The sequence below is a fragment of the Schistocerca piceifrons genome, chromosome 3 (genome assembly GCF_021461385.2).
Source record: "Schistocerca piceifrons isolate TAMUIC-IGC-003096 chromosome 3, iqSchPice1.1, whole genome shotgun sequence".
Lineage (NCBI taxonomy): Eukaryota > Metazoa > Arthropoda > Insecta > Orthoptera > Acrididae > Schistocerca > Schistocerca piceifrons.
The window spans coordinates 890631704-890652276 of record NC_060140.1 but is presented as its reverse complement, the minus strand read 5'-3'; the positions used below and the strand labels follow the sequence as shown (position 1 = coordinate 890652276).

The 20573-nt window shown below is 42.3% G+C and overlaps 1 protein-coding gene across 1 annotated transcript in view; it reads right to left on the bottom strand.

Annotated features, from left to right (window-relative positions):
- LOC124789161 overlaps positions 1–20573 on the bottom strand; it is a 189944-nt gene that overhangs the window by 62305 nt on the left and 107066 nt on the right. Inside the window, exon 11 of the mRNA XM_047256456.1 lies at positions 18174–18294. Within this exon, the coding sequence (XP_047112412.1) occupies positions 18174–18294 (121 nt within the window). The remainder of the gene's footprint in view (positions 1–18173; positions 18295–20573) is intronic.

Here is a 20573-nt window from a genome sequence, read left to right as displayed (position 1 = left end):
AACCATTGTTAAACAGAATTGTGACCGGTGACGAAACCTGGATTAAGTACGTGAACCCTGAGACAAAAGAACAATCAAAGATGTGGGCACATTCAAATTCGCCTACCAAACCAAGAAAAGCCTCGCAAGATTTTTCTGCCAGAAAACTGATGGCAACGGTGTTTTGGGATGCCAAAGGGGTGTTGTTGGTTGAATTCATGGAACGTGGTACGACCATTAATCAAGACGTGTACTGTGAAACAATAAAAAAGTTACGACGGGCTATACAGAACAAACGCCGTGGTATGCTGACTTCCGGTATCGTTTTTTTGCACGATAACGCCCGTCCTCACTCTGCTCGCAGAACAACGGCCCTTCTTGAGTCCTTCAAGTGGGGACGTTATCAACCATCCACCTTACAGCCCAGACCTGGCGCCAAGTGATTATCACCTCTTCATGCATTTGAAGAAATGGCTCGGGTCACAGCGGTTTGATGACGACGAAGAGCTCAAAGATGCGGTCACAGGCTGGCTCCAGGCACAAGCGGGTGATTTTTATGCAGAAGGAATTTCAAAGCTTGTGAAGAGATACGATAAGTGCCTCAATCGCTATGGAGACTATGTAGAAAAACAGTGCAAAGATGTAGTTGTAAGATGTATATACTAAAATATTTTTATTTAACTTGGTGTATTTTTTTAAATCAACCGGAGGTTACTTTCTGAACGGCCCTCGTACAATTGGCATGACTCCAAGAGAAATGATAGCCTGAATGTACCCACTGACATCTGCTTAGTGTATATCAGTGTTTTGGGTAATGGGCGCAGTGATGAAGAGAGCGTAACAGCTGCAAATATAATATCTTCAGTAGTTATAAAATATTCTCTGTCATATTAAGATTAGTTGCTGGAACAGGAATTCTGCTAGTGGTATCAAGTGCTCGTGTGCTATGTTGCACCGAGTCTCTGTTAAAATCTGTTCGTAAGTAACACAATAAAACTATTTTTCTTAAAAATTTCTTATACAGTTAGTTTTTACTTTTTGTAACAGATGGCAGCAATTTTTTTTTTTTTAGGAAGTATAAGGGGTGTTCAAAAAGAAACGAGCTGGAGGCATAATTACAGAAGTCAGTACCTGTAGGTTAGATGTATTGACCCTGGCTCATGAGACACTTGTCCCACTGTGACACAAGGCGATGAATGGCTGTCTCATAAAATTCCTGGGGCTGTGATGTTAACCAGTTCTGCACATACAGCTGGACGTTATCGTCCGAGGTGAATAGTTTGCCCCTCAGAGCAGAAAGAGGACAAAAAATGGCATAATCATAGGGGGAGAGGTCTGGACCGTATGGAGTGTGGCCGAGAACCTCCCATTTGAATTTCTGCAGGAGTGCTGCGACTGTGTTGGCCATGAGGCTTTGCATTGTCGTGAAGCAGAATGACACCACGGGTGAGATTGCCCGGTCACTTTGATTTGATCACGTGGAGAAGGGTGGTCAAGGTTTGAAAGTAGTGGTGGGCATTCACTTTTGTCCCGTGCTGCAGGAAGTGAATTTGAGGAGGCCATCTTGGTCAAAGAAGAATGTCAGCCTAACCTTTCCTGCACTCGTGTGGCCGACGACATCCAGCTGTGCGTGCGGAACTGGTTAACATCGCAGCCCCGGGAATTTTATGAGACAGCCATTCACCGCCTTGTGTCACCGTGGGGCAAGTGTCTCAACAGCCAGGGTCAATACCCCCAAACATACAGGTAATGGAAATTCTTGAAGGGAACAATATGGAAAATTAGGGAAAGGCACCCACTCACCTGCAATGGATTGATGTGTGGTGAATAGACACTAATAACCAAAAACTGTACATATACCAGCTTTCGAGCTCTTGCTCTTATTTTAACGGAAGTCACACAGTCACAAATACAACATAGGCACCTAACGCACACTCTCGTAGCCACTATGAGACTAGTTAGTGAGAGCAGTTCTCTGGACTTATGGTGGTGTGGTGGGCATTGAGGAAGGGTGCATGAAGCAAGGAGGGAGTGATGGAGTAGTGTGTGAGCGCGAGGCTGGTCTTTCAGAAGATGACTCATCGGTTGCACAAGAGGGTCAAAGTAATTCAAAGGATACACGCTCTACCCTCCGAACTCCTTTCATCCTAGTCTGTAGCAGCTGAGTCATATATTGAAAGACCAGCCTCACTCTATACCATTACCCCAGCCTTGCCTCAGGTCCTTTTCTCTCTCCTCCCACCTCCATTACTGCAGCCAACTGCTCTCAATAATCGATAATCAATATTATATATATATATATATATATATATATATATATATATATATATATATATATGTGTGTGTGTGTGTGTGTGTGTGTGTGTGTGTGTGTGTGTGTGTGTGTGTGTGTGTGTGTGTTTTTGTCCAACGAAGGCCATGTTGGCTGAAATCTCACTTCCTGACAGTCTTTTTTGTTGTGCCTATCTGTGACTCAGCATCTCCACCATATGGTGCGTAGCATTTATCCTTTTCATAATACTGTTACATTTCATCTTGGATTTTCCATTGTTTGATCACACCAATTGAATAACAGTTATGATAGAATTTTTGGTGCTATTGAAACTGGACAGATAGCACGTCTTTTAGATAATGTGGAATGCGAGACAGCAATTTTTGTCTAAACATACGTTTACTTTGTACTTCTCACACATGATAGAAGGTACAATCTTTCTTACATCATTTGGAGGTAACAATGATCTTTCATATTTACACCTGTTGACCTCCACTGGATCTGTGCTAGCTGGTCCACTCACTTGTTTGCTCTAGGTCCAATCTAGCAAAGAGTTGGAGCCCATTCAATTCTAATCCACTTCTAGTTCATTTCTGTGTATGCTGCTTTTTTTCAGTGAGCACCCTTTTGTAAGAAAACAATAAATTTTTTATAATTATATCAGTAGATGGAAAAACAAACTTAAGTAGCATAACTTGTATCTAACCCTTACACAACCTCTGGCAATGTTGCTACTTGTTGTTGTTGTGGTCTTCAGTCTTGAGACTGGTTTGATGCAGCTCTCCATGCTACTCTATCCTGTGCAAGCTTCTTCATCTCCCAGTACCTACTGCAGCCTACATCCATCTGAATCTGCTTAGTGTACTCATCTCTTGGTCTCCCTCTACGATTTTACTCTCCACGCTGCCCTCCAATGCTAAATTAGTGATCCCTTGATGCCTCGGAACATGTCCTACCAACCGGTCCCTTCTTCTTGTCAATTTGTGCCACAAACTCCTCTTCTCCCCAATTCTATTCAATACCTCCTCATTAGTTATGTGATCAGCCCATCTAATCTTCAGCATTCTTCTGTAGCACCACATTTCGAAAGCTTCTATTCTCTTCTTGTCTAAGCTATTTATCGTCCATGTTTCACTTCCATACATGGCTATACTCCACACAAATACTCTGAGAAACGACTTCCTGACACTTAAATCAATACTCGATGTTAACAAATTTCTCTTCTTAAGAAACGCTTTCCTTGCCATTGCCTGTCTACATTTTATATCCTCTCTACTTCGACCATCATCAGTTATTTTGCTCCCCAAATAGCAAAACTTCTTTACTACTTTAAGTGTCTCATTTCCTAATCTAATTCCCTCAGCATCACCCGATTTAATTCGACTACATTCCATTATCCTCGTTTTGCTTTTGTTGATGTTCATCTTATACCCTCCTCTCAAGACACTGTCCATTCCATTCAACTGCTCTTCCAAGCCCTTTGCCGTCTCTGACAGAATTCCAATGTCATCGGCGAACCTCGAAGTTTTTATTTCTTCTCCATGGATTTTAATACCTACTCCGAACTTTTCTTTTGTTTCCTTTATTGCTTGCTCAATATACAGATTGAATAACATTGGGGATAGGCTACAACCCTGTCTTACTCCCTTCCCAACCACTGCTTCCCTTTCATACTCCTCGACTCTTATAACTGCCATCTGGTTTCTGTACAAATTGTAAATAGCCTTTCGCTCCCTGAATTTTACCCCTGCCACCTTCAGAATTTGAAAGAGAGTATTCCAGTCAACATTGTCAAAAGCTTTCTCTAAGTCTACAAATGCTAGAAATCTTTCTTCTAAGATAAGTCGTAGGGTCAGTATTGCCTCACGTGTTCCAACATTTCTACGGAATCCAAACTGATCTTCCCCGAGGTCGGCTTCTATCAGTTTTTCCATTCGTCTGTAAAGAATTCGCGTTATTATTTTGCAGCTGTGACTTATTAAACTGATAGTTTGGTAATTTTCACATCTGTCAACACCTGCTACCTAATAAACCTGAATTTCCAGTAAATGAGTTGTAACCGGAGACAACAGCAGAGCATGATACCTTTACGTATTCTCTCTTCTTCGTGAAACCTTTTCACTTCAAATTTTGGCAGCTCACTGATGAAAGTAGACAGGAAACAGACAACACAAAATAGAGGATAAAGACAATAATGTGTTCTTCAGAATATCAACATTCTTCTTTTTTCTGCTGCTTTTCACCTTGAAATTTACAGTTTGGTATCCTGTTCCTTTGGATTGTTTTTACACAGGAAATCCCTAGATTGAATAGGTATACAACTAGATGTATAGTGGTGTAATATCTGTCAAAGTAGGCCTTGCAGATCTCGCCCATTTGGTATATCCCTTATGAGATGAATCACAGTTTTAGATGCTCCAATATATGGTTCATCATCTAATCTGAGTTTTGTATTATTTTCTTACCCACTGTAGATTTCAATTTTGTGTGCAAACTCGTTTTCTCAAGATGAAACAAACAGTTTATACTTCCATTTATGCACTTTTTCTTTCATATACAACTGCACGTGGTGCCTTGCTTTGGTTGCATACATGCTCACTCATCGCAACTGAAAGACATTTTTTATTCCCAAGATCATTTATTTTTTGTAGAATTTGTGATGGTCATGATTATCAGGATTTGGTTGCTTTGTATTTTCAAAGAAATGCAAAGTGGTCATCAGACTCTCGAAATATTTGTGAATTGCTGTCTGTTTTACTAGCTCAACACCAAGATAACACATTTGCCTATAAATTAATGAATGTCACGAGCATTGCAATTAAATGTTGTGTTCCGGTATTCTGTGTGCTATAAAGATCAGTTTCATCCCCAGTTTTTGCTATTAATCTGCCAGTGAAAAAATATTGAAAAAAATTGATATGGCACTGACAAATCTACCACTGTTTGGAGCAGTGTGATATTTCTTTTGAATCTAAACAGATCATTTAGAAATGAAGCACTTCATTTTTACCAAATGATTCGATTTTTCTGAGTCCTTGGGCATTTTTCAGAAGCTTGTAATACTCGTGTATCAGCATTAAATTCATTACCACAGCCTCCAAAAAATATTTGAATTATGTGTAATCCCTCTAACAGTTTCAGGTTCGCTATCACTATCTGCAGATTTCAAATCATTTACAGTTATAATACGACTGAAGGTCTCTTCCATTTTGACAATTTGGACAACACTGTCAGACAGACATTCTAGGGCCACAAATGCTTCATAATGTATCACTTTATGTCAGCCATTTTCAAAATATGAAAATGACTTCATTACAACACTTGGATTAGCACAAAAAATTACTATGCAATATTGCACACAAAAAGATTTATGCAGTATTTACGTATTTATTAGCAGAAATACAAGCTGAACTGAACAGAGTACTCTCCAAAGGATATAGAACAATTACACATTTTTAACGTTCATGTGTTCCTGTGCACATCTAACAATAATTACCATCAAATGAGAGAAATGTGAGCCAGACTGAGAATGCTACACAGACCACCGCACATTGTCATGTTATGAGCTCAGTAGTGCATTCTCGTGGTCGGTTGGATTAAAAAGACGGGGAAAGGGACCAACTACGAGGTCATCAGTACCTTGTTCTGAATAAAACAATGTCACAAGTGTGAGAATAAAACAAACGAGACTGACAACTCAAAACGGAATGAAAGGAAAAAATCACAAGAATGATGAAGGGCAACAAACACATAAATGGACAAAAGGGGACAAGAAAATCACAGAAACGCAAGAAATGGGATAAAGAGATTAAAACAACAAAGCAGATTACTATGGCTGGCTGACCATGAGAATAAAAAAGGAGAAGCCAGCCACTCTGCAACACATTAAAATCTCCACCCTAGAAGCACTAGGGTGGAGGACACAGAGGGACAAAGGACATGCGCTAAAACTTAGATCAAATGATAAAAACCACAATTGCAAATAAAACTTAAAACTACATCAGCCGATGAGGCACTGTCAGATAAAATTAGCAGCAATGAATCCAGTTAACCCAAGACTTCGTCGCTGGGCAGCCAAAGTGGGACAGTGCACCAGAATATGGGCCACTGTCAACCGGGTGCCGCACTGACACTCAGGTGGGTCTTCACAGCGCAGGAGGTAACCGTGGGTCACTCAAGTATGGCCAATGCGCAGTCGGCAGAGGACAACCGATTCCCTGCGAGAGCGTCACACAGAAGACTCCCAAACAATCGTTGTCGGCTTAATGACATGCAGCTTTTTGTGTGTACTGTTATGACATTCCGTCTCCCAAAGCCTGTAAACCTTAGGTCAGGTTCAGAGATGCCTATCTCCAGAAGCGGTTTCTGCATAGCCTGCTTGGCCAGCCTGTCAGGAAGTTCGTTGCCTGGGATGCCGACGTGTCCTGGGGTCCACACAAGCACCACTGAACGATGGGACCGGTACAGAGCATTGATGGACTTCTGGATGGATGCTAGCAAAGGATGGCGAGGGTAGCACTGGTCGATAGCTTGTAGGCTGTTCAAGGAGTCAGTACATAGAAGAAACAATTCCCTGGGGCATGAACGGATATACTGAAGTGCACAAAAGATGGCCACCAGCTCTGCAGTGAATACACTGCAGCCATTGGGCAAGAAATGCTATTCAAATTGGCCTCCGAGGGTGCAGGCAAAGCCAACACGACCATCAGCCATCGAGCAGTCGGTGTAAACCACTTCGGACACCCGGAATACGTCAAGAATCGAGAGAAAGTGACAGCGGAGAGTGGCAGGAGTAACTGAGTCCGTAGGGTTATGCCAAAGGTCCAGACGAATCGGCGGCCTAGGTGTACGAAATGGAGGTGTATGCGGACAGACATGGACGGGAGGTGGTAAAGGGAAGAACTCCAGTTCAGACAGAAGGGACCACATGCAAACTGCAATCGTTAACCCTAACCTGGTCCACCGATGTGGCAGATGAACTGCCATCGGTGGAGGAAGGAGACAGTAATTCGGAGGCTCAGGAGACCTATGAATGCATGCAACGTTACAGGCGAGCAGTTGTGCACATCGGATCTGCAATGGACTCCGGCCTCCACCAGGACACTGGTCAGTGGACTCTTTCTAAAAGCTCCAGTCGCTAGGCGACTGCCACAGTGGTGCAATGGGTCGAATACACGCAACACTGAGGGTGCCGCTGAACCATAAACCAAACTCCCACACTCAAGATGGGATTGAACAAGGGCTTTGTAGAGCTGCAGCAGAGTAGAGCGATCTGCAACACAGTTGGTGTTGCTCACGCAACAGAGGGTACTGAGGTGCTGCCAGCACTTCCGCTTAAGCTGACGAAGGTGAGGTAGCCAAGTCAATAGTGCGTCGAAAACCAATCCTAATAATCGATTCATCTCCACTAAAGTGAGAGGATTGTCATGAAGACAATGTTCTGGTTCTGGATGAATGGTACGACGCCGACAGAAGTGCATGACACACAACTTCGTGGCTGAAAACTGGAAGCCGTGGGTGAGAGTCCATGACTGCGCCTCATGGATGGCTCCCTGTAGGTGCCACTCACCAACACCAGTACTGGTGGAGCAGTACAAAATGCAAAAGTCTTTTGCATGCAGAGAGGGTGAGATGGATGGCCCTACAGCTGCTGCTAGACCGTTAATGGCCACTAAAAATAGTGATACACTCAATACAGAGCCCTGCGGAACCCCATTCTCCTGGATATGGGAGAAACTATACGAAGCACCAACTTGGACACGGAAAGTACAGTGTGACAGAAAATTCTGGATAAAAATAGGGAGTGGGCCTCGGAGACCTGGCCCGTATAATCTGGCAAAGCTATGATGTCACAAGGTGGTGTCATGCTTTGCGTGGATCAAAAAAGACAGCAACGAGGTGTTGGCATCTGGAAAAGGCTGTTCGGATGGCAGACTTGAGGGACACAAGATTATCAGTGGTAGAACGAACCTGGTGGAAGCCAGTCTGACATGGAGCCAGTAGGCCACGTGACTCCAGGATCAAACCAAACTGCCGACACACCATACGTTCCAGCAGCTTACAAACAACCTTGGTGAAGCTGATGGGCCGATAGCTATCCACATCATGCGGGTTTTTACCAGGTTTGACCACTGGAATGATGATGTTCTCCCGCCATTGTGATGGAAAGATGCCATCGCACCAGATCCGGTTGAAGATGACGAGGAGATGGCGCTAGTAGTCAGACGAGAGATGTTTAATCATCAGACTGTGGATCTGATCAGGCCCAAGAGCTGTGTCGGGGCAAAATGGTTCAAATGGCTCTGAGCACTATGCGACTTAACTTCTGAGGTCATCAGTTGCCTAGAACTTAGAACTAATTAAACCTAACTAACCTAAGGACATCACACACATCCATGCCCGAGGCAGGATTCGAACCTGCGACCGTAGAGTGTGTCAAGGCAATGTGCAAGTGCACTGAACAGCTCTCACTCCGTAAATGGGGCGTTATAGGGTTCACTGTGGCATATAGTGAACGAGAGGACTTTCTTTTCCATCCCGCCGTTTGAAGGTGCGAAAGACTGGGGGTGGGTAGTTCTCCGACGTAGAGGCTCAAACATAGTGCTCAGCAAAGTGCTCGGCAATCGCATTTGCATCGGTATACAGCACGCCATTGATGGTAACGTCAGGGACACCTGTTGGGGTCGTACCCAAAATGACATCTGATCGTCCTCACTTGGGAAAGTGACAAATGGCACCCAATGGTTGACACTCACCTCCCCAACACTCCTGTTTCCACAGTTTTATAAGCTGGTATACACGGGCACGCTTAAAGACTACCAGATGCTCTAGGAAATGGTGCCGCTTATGTTTCTTTAGAGCTTGCCGATGCTCTGTAATTGCTTCAGCGACTTACAGCGACCACCAAGGGAATGTCTTTCGCTGGGGGGCACCCTAAAGAGCAAAGGATCGCGTTTTCTGCCGCAGAAACGATTGTGGTAGTCACCTGTTCAACCATCACATCGATGCTACTGTGTGTGGGAGATTCTGTGGTGACATCAGAGGTGAAAGTTTCCCAGTCCACCTTGTTTAAAGCCCATCTGGGCAAGTGACCAAGGGCCTGACGCTGGGACAGTGACAGGAAGCTGGGGGAAGTGGTCACTACCACACAGGTCGTCTTGTGCTCTCCAGTGGATAGATGGGAGAAGTCCTGGATTGCAAATTGATAAATCAATGGCCAAGTAACTACCTAGAGCCACACTGAAATGTGTGGCAGCTCCTGTATTTAAGAGGCAGAGGTCGAACTGACACAGTAAAGATTTGACATCTCTGCCTCGGCCAGTAAGCACGGTGTCACCCCACAAGGGGTTATTTGGCGTTAAAATCTCCGAAAAGTAGGAAAGGTTTAGGGAGTCGATCAATCAGTGCACTTAATATATTCAGGGACACTGCACCATCTGGAGGAAAATATACACTGCAGACAGTTATTTCCTGCATCGTCTGTATTCTGACAGCCATAGCTTCAAGACGGGTTTGAAGGGGCACAGTTTCACTACAGACCGAGTTTAGGACAGAAACGCAAACTCCACCTGACTCCTATAATAGTCGCTACAGTTCCTGTAATATCCCGTACAGCCGTGGAGGGCAGGGGTCTGCATTGCCGGGAACCAGGTTTCCTGGAGGCCAATGCAGAAAGCAGGTGTAAAGCTTAACAGTTGCTGTAGCTCAGCCAGGCAGTGGAAAAAACTACCGCAATTCCACTGGAGGATGACATCTTCGTGAGATTGGGAAGGCATGGAACATTCAATGAGGCAGTTTAGGCCTCAGGGTCAGTTGCTGCCACCGACTTTTTGCCTGATCAGTCTATATCCATTGTGTATGAGAGTCCAGCGAGATCTAGGTCCTCAGCGGATGCCAGAATCTCCACCCCATCCTCAGACCCAGCACTTGTAGGTAGTGCTGGTGTGGGTGCCACTGCAAATTCCTTGTTTTTGGGGGGTGGTCTTTTTTGATTTCTTGCACTCTTCCTTGGGTTTCCCTGGCTGGGAGGACTTCACTGGCTCAGTCTCTGGGACTGAGAATGAGTGTGAAGCCCAATGACCAGCTGCTTTTGGGCTCTTCAGCTTTCCCACTAGCAGAAACTTGGGAAGGGAATGACCCAAGGGACCCCTTCCTAGCGAGAGAAGCCTTAAGCTTCTCTGGCTCAGAAGTGGGGACTGAAATCCCCAATGGTTGTGGGGGTGTTGCTGCCGAAGTAGGTGGTGCGGGAGCAACGGGGAGGGAAGTACACCCCACCATCATGGGGGCAGGTGTAGTCTCCCAGTTCTGAGAGGCGACAGGAATTCGAGAAAGTGATGAGGCGACAACTTCTCTCATACCAGCGGTGTATGAGGTTGTCATAGCCACAGGATGTAGGTGCTCAAATTCCCTCTTAGCCTCAGTGCAGGTCAGTCGGTCCAGGGTCTTGTATGCCATGATTTTCCTCTCTGTAAAATCCTGCCGTCTGGCGAGCAAGGCGAATAATTCTCTCCGCAGCTGACACAGAGGGGCGGCAAGGCACATGGAGTATTGGGATGCAATCTCGACAGGTGGGGCCAGAAGTACAGTGGGAAGACATATGGCCGAACTTCCAGCACTTATAGCAACGCATCGGGGAGGGATATATGGCTAGACGTCACAGCGGTAGACAATCACCTTGACCTTCTCGGGCAACATGGCACCCTCGGAGGCCAAGATGAAGGCACTGGTGGCAACCTGTTTATCCCTCAGACCCCGATGGATGCGCCAGAAGAAATGAACACCTCGCCGCTATAAATTGGCATGCAGCTCGTTGTCAAACTGCAAAAGAAGGTCAATACCCTCGACTATATTTAAGCTCTTACGAGGCGTGGTGGTAACAGATACATCCCCCAACTTGCCACAAGCGAGTAATGCCAGTGTCTGGGCAGAGGATGCTGTTTTTAATCAAAACTGACCCAGAGCGTATTTTGGACGAGCCCTTCACCTCCCCAAACTTGTCCTCCAAATGCTCCACAAAAAATTGAGGCTTCATAGACATGAAAGATTCCCCATCAACTCTCGTACATATGAGGTACCGGGGAAATTAAGCTTCACTGCCATCCTCGGCCTGGCATTCCTCCCATGGTGTGGCCAGTGTGGGGAATGACTTGGGGTCATATTTCTTAGCCTTGAAATTAGACTTTGCCTGCTTAGAGACTGCTGGCGGCGGTCCACTAGCAAGAGATGATGTACTACGCTTCATGGCGTGTCATCCGCCCTGATGCTCACCACTCTGACCAGGGGCCCTCACCACAGGCGCCACCGAGCCACAGCAAAGGCCACCTGGCAGGATGGCCATTGCCGGGAGTCTTGATGCTCCAAGGTGATGGGCATCTACTCCTTGGCATACGTGGGGAGGTAACGGCGCATGCATCAGCAGAGCGATCTCTGTGTTGTCAGGGGGCTACAACCAAAAGGGTGCATGGTGGCCCCACCACAACGGACTGGCTACTGTGCTGGATATGAGGTGCAAAGAAGTCCACGGTCATCATCGGCACAGAATGTGACACTGCATAGTGCATGGTGGAAAACGCACCCAGGAAGGTGTCCTTGCTCAGGAGATGAAGAATGGACGGAACGGACACGATGCACTATGTATGGCGCCTTTCCCTAATTGGCTCGCTCTTTGGGAAAATTTTGAAAAATGGAGGTCAAACCTTAGATGGGACCATCACAAAGTCAGAAACGTGAGAGACTCCCTTTAATCACCTCTTACGACAGGCAGGAATACCTCGAGCCTATTCTAACCCCCAGACCCACAGGGGGCCATTCTAGTGGCAGATTCTTTTCAGTTACATTCATAAAGCATCATTTTCCATCTGTAAGGCAGTTTCCAGCATTAAACTTCAAGGACAACGATGAAGAAACGAGATGAAAATATGTAAGCCTAATAATGTTTAAAATTTTCTTAAAGACTGGTGAGGCAACCTGCAATTTCTTTCAGTCAGCTCTGATGTCCTGTACCTGTAGTATATGATTAAAAAAAGTAATTATAGAATTCAAAACTAAAACTGGAAGTTACTGCCAGAATTTCAAAAGAAATTACTCGATTCGATTGACTTTTGTCATTTATTAAACTTATGAAGTTTGACCTGGTTATGACCTGTAGATTAAAACTGAAGAAACTGCAAAAAGGTGGGAATTTAAGGAGATGGGACCTGGATAAACTAAAAGAACCAGAGGTTGTACAGAGATTCAGGGAGAGCATAAGGGAGCAATTGACAGGAATGGGGGAAATAAATACAGTAGAAGAAGAATGGGTAGCTTTGAGGGATGAAGTAGTGAAGGCAGCAGAGGATCAAGTAGGTAAAAAGACGAGGACTAGTAGAAATCCTTGGGTAACAGAAGAAATACTGAATTTAATTGATGAAAGGAGAAAATATAAAAATGCAGTAAGTGAAACAGGCAAAAAGGAATACAAACGTCTCAAAAATTAGATCGACAGGAAGTACAAAATGGCTAAGCAGGGATGGCTAGAGGACAAATGTAAGGATGTAGAGGCCTATCTCACTAGGGGTAAGATATATACTGCCTACAGGAAAATTAAAGAGACCTTTGGAGATAAGAGAACGACTTGTATGAATATCAAGAGCTCAGATGGAAACCCAGTTCTAAGCAAAGAAGGGAAAGCAGAAAGGTGGAAGGAGTATATAGAGGGTCTATACAAGGGCGATGTACTTGAGGACAATATTATGGAAATGGAAGAGGATGTAGATGAAGATGAAATGGGAGATATGATACTGCGTGAAGAGTTTGACAGAGCACTGAAAGACCTGAGTCGAAACAAGGCCCCCGGAGTAGACAATATTCCATTGGAACTACTGACGACCGTGGGAGAGCCAGTCCTGACAAAACTCTACCATCTGGTGAGCAAGATGTATGAAACAGGCGAAATACCCTCAGACTTCAAGAAGAATATAATAATTCCAATCCCAAAGAAAGCAGGTGTTGACAGATGTGAAAATTACCGAACTATCAGCTTAATAAGTCACAGCTGCAAAATACTAACACGAATTCTTTAAAGTAGTAAAGGAGTTTTGCTATTTGGGGAGCAAAATAACTGATGATGGTCGAAGTAGAGAGGATATAAAATGTAGGCTGGCAATGGCAAGGAAAGCGTTTCTGAAGAAGAGAAATTTGTTAACATCGAGTATTGATTTAAGTGTCAGGAAGTCGTTTCTGAAAGTATTCGTATGGAGTGTAGCCATGTATGGAAGTGAAACATGGACGATAAATAGTTTGGACAAGAAGAGAATAGAAGCTTTCGAAATGTGGTGCTACAGAAGAATGCTGAAGATTAGATGGGTAGATCACATAACTAATGAGGAAGTATTGAATAGGATTGGGGAGAAGAGGAGTTTGTGGCACAACTTGACCAGAAGAAGGGATCGGTTGGTAGGACATGTTCTGAAGCATCAAGGGATCACCAATTTAGTATTGGAGGGCAGCGTGGAGGGTAAAAATCGTAGAGGGAGACCAAGAGATGAATACACTAAGCAGATTCAGAAGGATGTAGGTTGCAGTAGGTACTGGGAGATGAAAAAGCTTGCACAGGATAGAGTAGCATGGAGAGCTGCATCAAACCAGTCTCAGGACTGAAGACCACAACAACAACAACAACATGAAGTTTTTCAGACCACTGTTGTCTTGACTTCATTTATTTCCGCTAATACTTTCTTTAACAAGTTTACCTGGCCCTTCCTTAAAATCCTAAGCTGGCTTCCTGGATGTTGACCCACTTACTGAAGCTTACATCTAAATTTTCGTCTCCAGTAGCCCTGATACAGATCACCCCCAATACCAAATCACTGACTTCTGGACAAGTGAATGTAAGATTATAAATACGATGTCACATACTGGTGAAGCAGGAATGGGTTTAATAATGAAGAAGAAAATCTGAATGCAGGTACGCTGCTATGAACAGCAAAGTGAACACTAACTAAGACAGATACAAAGCCCACAATAACCACAGCAGTACAAGTTTATATGTCAACTAACTATGCAGATGAAGATACTGAAGAAACGTGCATTGAGCTAAAATAAACTATTCAGATAGTTTTGGGAAATGAAAATTTGATTATGAAGGGGGACTAGAATTCGATAGTAGGAAAAGGAAGAGAAGGAAAAATAGGTGACTATGGATTGGGAGAAAGGAATGAAAGGGGAAGCTTCCTGGTAGAATTTTTCACAAAGCATAATTTAATCATACATAACAGTTGGTTTACAAATCATGAAAGTTGTGTATGTGGGAGAGACCTGGAGGCACCGAAGGCTTCAGATTGATTATATCATGGTAAGAACGAGATTTTGGAACCAGATTTTCAATTTTAAGACATTTCCAGGGGCAGATGCAGAGTGACCACAACTTATTGGTTACGACCTGTAGATTAAAACTGAAGAAAATGCAACAATGTAGGAAATTAAGGAGGTGGGAACTGCATAAGTTAAAAGAACCATTACTTCTTGAGAGTTTCAGAGGCAGCATTAGGCAATGGTTGACTAGAAGAGGGGAAAGGAATAAATAGGCAACTTTAGGAGGTAATAGTGAAGGCACCAAATGAAGCAGGCAAAAGGGAATACAAACGTCTAAAAAATGAGATTGAGAGGAAGTGCAAAATGGCTAAGGAGAAGTGGTCAGAGGACAAATATAAGGATTTAGAAACATATTTCACCAGTGGAAAATTAGATACCACTTACAGCAAAATTAAAAAAGCCTTTGGGGAAAAGAGAAGGATCTGTATGAATATCAAGGGCTCATGGAAAACTAGTAATACGCAAGGGAGGAAAATCTGAAAATGGAAGGAGTACATAGAGAGCCTATACAAGGGAAATGAATTTGAAAGCAATATTATACTAATGGAGGAAGACATACGTGAAGATGAGATGGGAAATGATACACTGCGTGAAGAATTTGACAGAGCAATGACAGACCAATGTCAAAAGAAGGCCTCTGGAGTTTATGACATTCCATCACAAAAACTGATAGCCCAGGGAGACCAAGCTATGACAAAACTCTTCCATCTGGTAGATAAGATGTGCGAGGCAAAATACCATAATCAGACTATGAAGAATGTAATAATTCCAGTTCCAAACACAGCAGTTGCTAACAGGTGTGAAAATTACTTAACTATCAGTTTAGTATGTCATTGTTGCAAACCACAAACATTAATTCTTTATGGAAGAAGATTGGAAAAACTGGTAGGAACAGATCACTGGGAAGATCAGGCAATACTGACCCAATGACTTAGAAGACAGGTTAAGGAATTTGAGGATGCTGACTGTCCTCTCTTTCAAATTCTGAAGGTGGCAGGGGTAAAATACAGGGAGCGAAAAGCTATTTACAATTTGTACAGAAACCAGATGGCAGTTGTGAGAGTCGAGGGACATGAAAGGGAAGCAGTGTTTGGGAAGGGAGTGAGACACGGTTGTAGCCTCTCCCCGATGTTATTCAATCTGTATATTGAGCAAGCTCTGAAGGAAACAAAAGAAAAATTTGGAGTAGGTATTAAAATCTATGGAGAAGAAATAAAAAATTTGAGATTCGCTGATGACATTGTAATTCTGTCTGAGACAGCAAAGGATCTGGAAGAGCAGCTGAACGGAATGGACACTGTCTTGAAAGGAGGATATAAGATGAACATCAACAAAAGCAAAATGAGGGCAATGGAATGTAGTTGAATTACATCAGGTGACAATGAGGGAATAAGATTAGGAAATGAGACACTTGAAGTAGTAGATGAGTTTTGCTATTTGGGGAGCAAAATAACTGATGATGGACAAAGCAGAGAGGATATAAAATGTAGACTGGCTATGGTAAGGAAAGCGTTTCTGAGAAAGTTAAATTTGGGAACATTGAGTATAGATTTCAGTGTCTGGAAGTCGTTTCTGAAAGTATTTGTATGGATTGTAGCCATGTATGGAAGTGAAACATGGAAAATAAATAGTTTAGAAAAGAAGACAATAGAAGCTTTCGAAATGTGGTGCTACAGAAGAATGCTGAAGATTAGATGGGTAGATCATGAAACTAATGAGAAGGTATTGAATAGAATTGAGGAGAAGAGGAATTTGTGACACAACTTCACTAGAACAAGGGGTCAGTTGGTAGGAAATGTTCTGAGACATCAAGGGATCACCAATTTAGTATTGGAGGAAGCGTTGAGGGTAAAAATCTTAGAGGGAGTCCAAGAAATGAATACAGTAAGCAGATTCAGGAGGATGTAGGATGGAGCAGTTATTTGGAGATGAAGAGGCTTGCACAGGATAGAGTAGCATGGAAAGCTGCATCAAACCAGAATCTGGACTAAAAATCACAACACAAATTTGACACAAAAAGTCTGTTGGTCTACTTACTTGTTATTAACTTCTGAAATGCTCATAAATACTGATACAGTTATGTTACATTACATAAAAATGAACTTTTGAGTGCAACTGCTAAAGTGCACTCAGTACGTTTAAATTATTTCTGCCACAAAATGGTAGGAAAAATGATGTGATGAATTTTTTTCTATTTTGACCACATGTAGTACGAAAATAATGAAAGATACAGGTTTGCAATTTAAAATGTGGAGAGCACAAAATATTGTCCATTTAATCCGAAGTATCTTACATACTCCTAGTTTCAATTTTGCGAAGCTCTAAATTTGGTGAAAATGTGTTAGAAATTGCACATTGATCAGCCTTCCATTGAAAGACTTTTAAAGCCAGATTTTTTTTTCTATTTTGTGCTCAGATTTCATTCAGCTTAGTTTTATTCTACAAGAAACATCCACGGAACCTTTTTTTCAAATTGGAGATGATCAGGTAGAATTCATTCATAAATCCGGTATATACTATGTGATATGACCCAAAAGTAAAGGAAGCTATGAATGTGGGCAAAGGAGTGCCAGAAGTAAAAAGTAGGCAAGAGTGGTGTGCACTACCTCACAACTGCTTACAGGACAACCAAAACCAACTTTTCCTGAAGATTCTCGAAACAAACTCTTCTGCAACCACTTCAGAGCTCAGATTCGCTAAGTGCCTTTTATCATCTTTCCAACATTGGAGGGTCTTCAAAAGAGACTGTGTCTTCCTACCAAATATTCTGAACAACATTAACAAGCACACTTCACTTCATGATGCTACCATTAAATGGTTTGATATTATAAATGGTGAGATGATAAATTATGATTTAATGTGAGTACTCTGAGGAGCCTTGAAGATTAACTTTCCTGAAAATTAGAAAGTTTCTTTTCTTACTAAGGACTTTGAGAATGACCTTAATAAGAACACAGTTGTAATACGACTTAATTCAACAATCACCAGATAGTGTCAGACAGATACACTAAACTCCGGGCAAAGCTTTTCTGGATGATTTCACAACTAGATTAAAACTTTTGAAGTTACATAACAACATTTGCTTTTCTAAGAAACTTCTTAGTATGAAGAATCTGCAGAAGTCTTCGTGATCACTCAGTAACATGCTTAGCACGTATGGAATATTTTATAACCACCTGTAAGTAGTTTGCAAAATTTAGGAATAAAGGTAACATAGTGCTACACGTCCCCATTGCTTCCCACATTTTATTTTCATATGCCTCTTTAAAATTGATCCCTGATGCTCAGCCATTGTGTGTGGTTTTCTCTCACTCTCTGGATGATTTTCCTAATTTTGTCTTTTACTCTACACCTTACTTGTAAACCAGTGCTATTTCTGCTATTTTTGTTGCAGCAGTGCTTTAATCATGGAGGGTGGGGTGCTGGGGCGGGGTGGAAGGATATGACTTATCTTCATATCTAATTCCAAAAGGCAGTGTTTATTCTTTCCTGTTTCGGTTTCCTCTCGTATCATTAAACAGTCTAAAAAAAAGTTATCAGCTACAAAGATTCTGTAAGAAACATTACTTACCTTCCATTCCTCCTGAGCGTGCAATCCACTGATAGTCTTTATGCATTTCCTCAATAGGATACTCCTCAAAGTAGCAAGTGCTACTGACATCTGGATCAGAGAAGCTCACTCGCTTTTTTTGCTGTGTTAACAGAAAAGATTGTGTAAAAAAAGCCCATAAAAAAAAGAAAAATGCAAAATAGAAAACCTGCAAAACATTTACCAATTAGCAGAAAGAAATTACTTTTATCTTCTAACAAAATACTGGTACCATGTGCTGATACAATTTTCTAGGTTAAGAAATGGCAATAAAGAAGACAGTATCAATACTGTACTAAAACATAACTTAAGATTACACGTATGAACATAATACCTTGATTTCAGACTAATCTCTCTTCTGATCACAGTTAACAATTTCGAAATGGCACCTAAGTTACAATCACGCACTGCCCATTCCCAGTCCCAAGTAAGACACACGCTCAGCGTTGAAACTGTTCATTCTAATTAGCAAGGGTTCACCCAGCAGCCAATATCATAACCTTTATATTACAATGACTTAACAAGATTCAGATTCAAGTATTGTAGCACTCCAAAACAACAAAGTTTGTTAGCTGAAACAGGCAGAAGAGGGGCTTTGTTGGTGCTGCATGTTTTAGCAACTTTGAATGAGATACAAAAGCAAACCAGAATTTTCTTTTGAGAGAGACCATGTGTACAAGATTCGTGTGCCACTTTGAAATTCTAGATTCACATATTTTACTGTTTGGATTGCTTCTGCATAATCTTTCATTGACTGTGTTAACATGTTCACTGCGGCTGATGCTTATAGGTGTTTCCGCAATCAACATGCCAGTGCGGCCGATGCTTGTAAGCGTTTCCACGATCAACAAGCCAGTGCAGGTAACATTCATAAGCGGTGCGTTCGTTAGCTGAGTATTTAGTTTGATTTGTTTGGCTGTGCACCCGTGTTAGTACAAGCAACCAACGAAATATCACGTAACCTTTTCCTGTCTGAAACTGTGTGTTTCTATCTTCGGTTGTCTGTGTTGTGCACTGTTTGCAATGGTGGCAAATCAACCAACACTGGTGCCTTCTAACCCGAAAAAGAGTAGGAAGAGTGAACAATATACTGACCATGAGTTACTGAGTATGTTAGAAGATAGTGATGTAGAGTTCAGAGGGGATGAACCAGAGGAGGGTAGCTGGAATATGGAGACTGCAGAAACATACCATAGTCATGACAGTGTGGAAGCAAAACTGTTGAATATGTTTTGCAACAGTTCGTAATCAGACGAAGATTATGAGGAAATCGGCGATGATAAAGAACCCACACTCGCATAAGTAAGCAAACCAGGTGCGACTTGGCATGAAGAACCACATGGGATGCAGTATCATCCATTTACATGGGATCAAAAGCAGAATGTTTGCAGATAAATACTAATGGCAATACATCAATGAGTTTCTTTAGGCTACTGGTTACACATGACATACTGCAGCTTGTAGTTGATGAAATGAACAGTAACTCATGCAATATATTTGCGAGCAAAAATACGAAAGAGGGCTCTAGGGTAAGTAAATGGAAACCTGTAAGTATAGGAGAAATACTAGTCTTTCTGGGTATTTCATTACATATGGCTAATGTCAAATATGCCCAATTACAAGACTACTGGAAGACCCGCTGTTCAAAAATAGGGGAATAGCAATGAGTATGGGCAGAGACAGATATTTGCTCATCTTACGCTCACTGCATTTTGCGAAAAATCCAGTCAGAAAACCTGAAACCAGATGATCGACCATGTAAGGTACACCCTATATTGAATTATTTTAACAGAATGTGTCAGATGTATTATCAAGGTAGGGGTCTATCTTTAGATGAATCAATGACTCCTTGGAGGGTACGATTGTCATTTACACAATATATAAAGAACAAAAGGAATAAATATGGCATCAAATTGTACATGCTAAATAATCCAGACGGTTTCATAAGCTGCATGTTGCCCATCACTTTTACATGGACAATTTTTTACAACAGCTTTGCACTGGGACACTAAGGATAAATAGTAGAAACACCCCTAAAGATGTGATATGCACAAAACTGGGAAAAAGAGACACTATTGCACAACGATCAGCAAATGGAAGGATAGATGAGATCTCCTATATTTCCACAGAATATCCTAATACAATGGTATATGTGTCGAATGCACACCAGCAAATAGTCTCGAAACCATTGCCAATTATCAAATAGTTGTATGTCTGGGACCAATAGGTAGGACCAGATGTTTTTGTATTATTTATGTGCATTAAAGACTATCCACTGGCCGAAGAAACTATTCTTCCATGTAGTTGACATGCTAATGTTCAATTCACATTACCTATATAATAAATACTCAGGGCATAAAGTGATGTGTGTTTATAGAATAC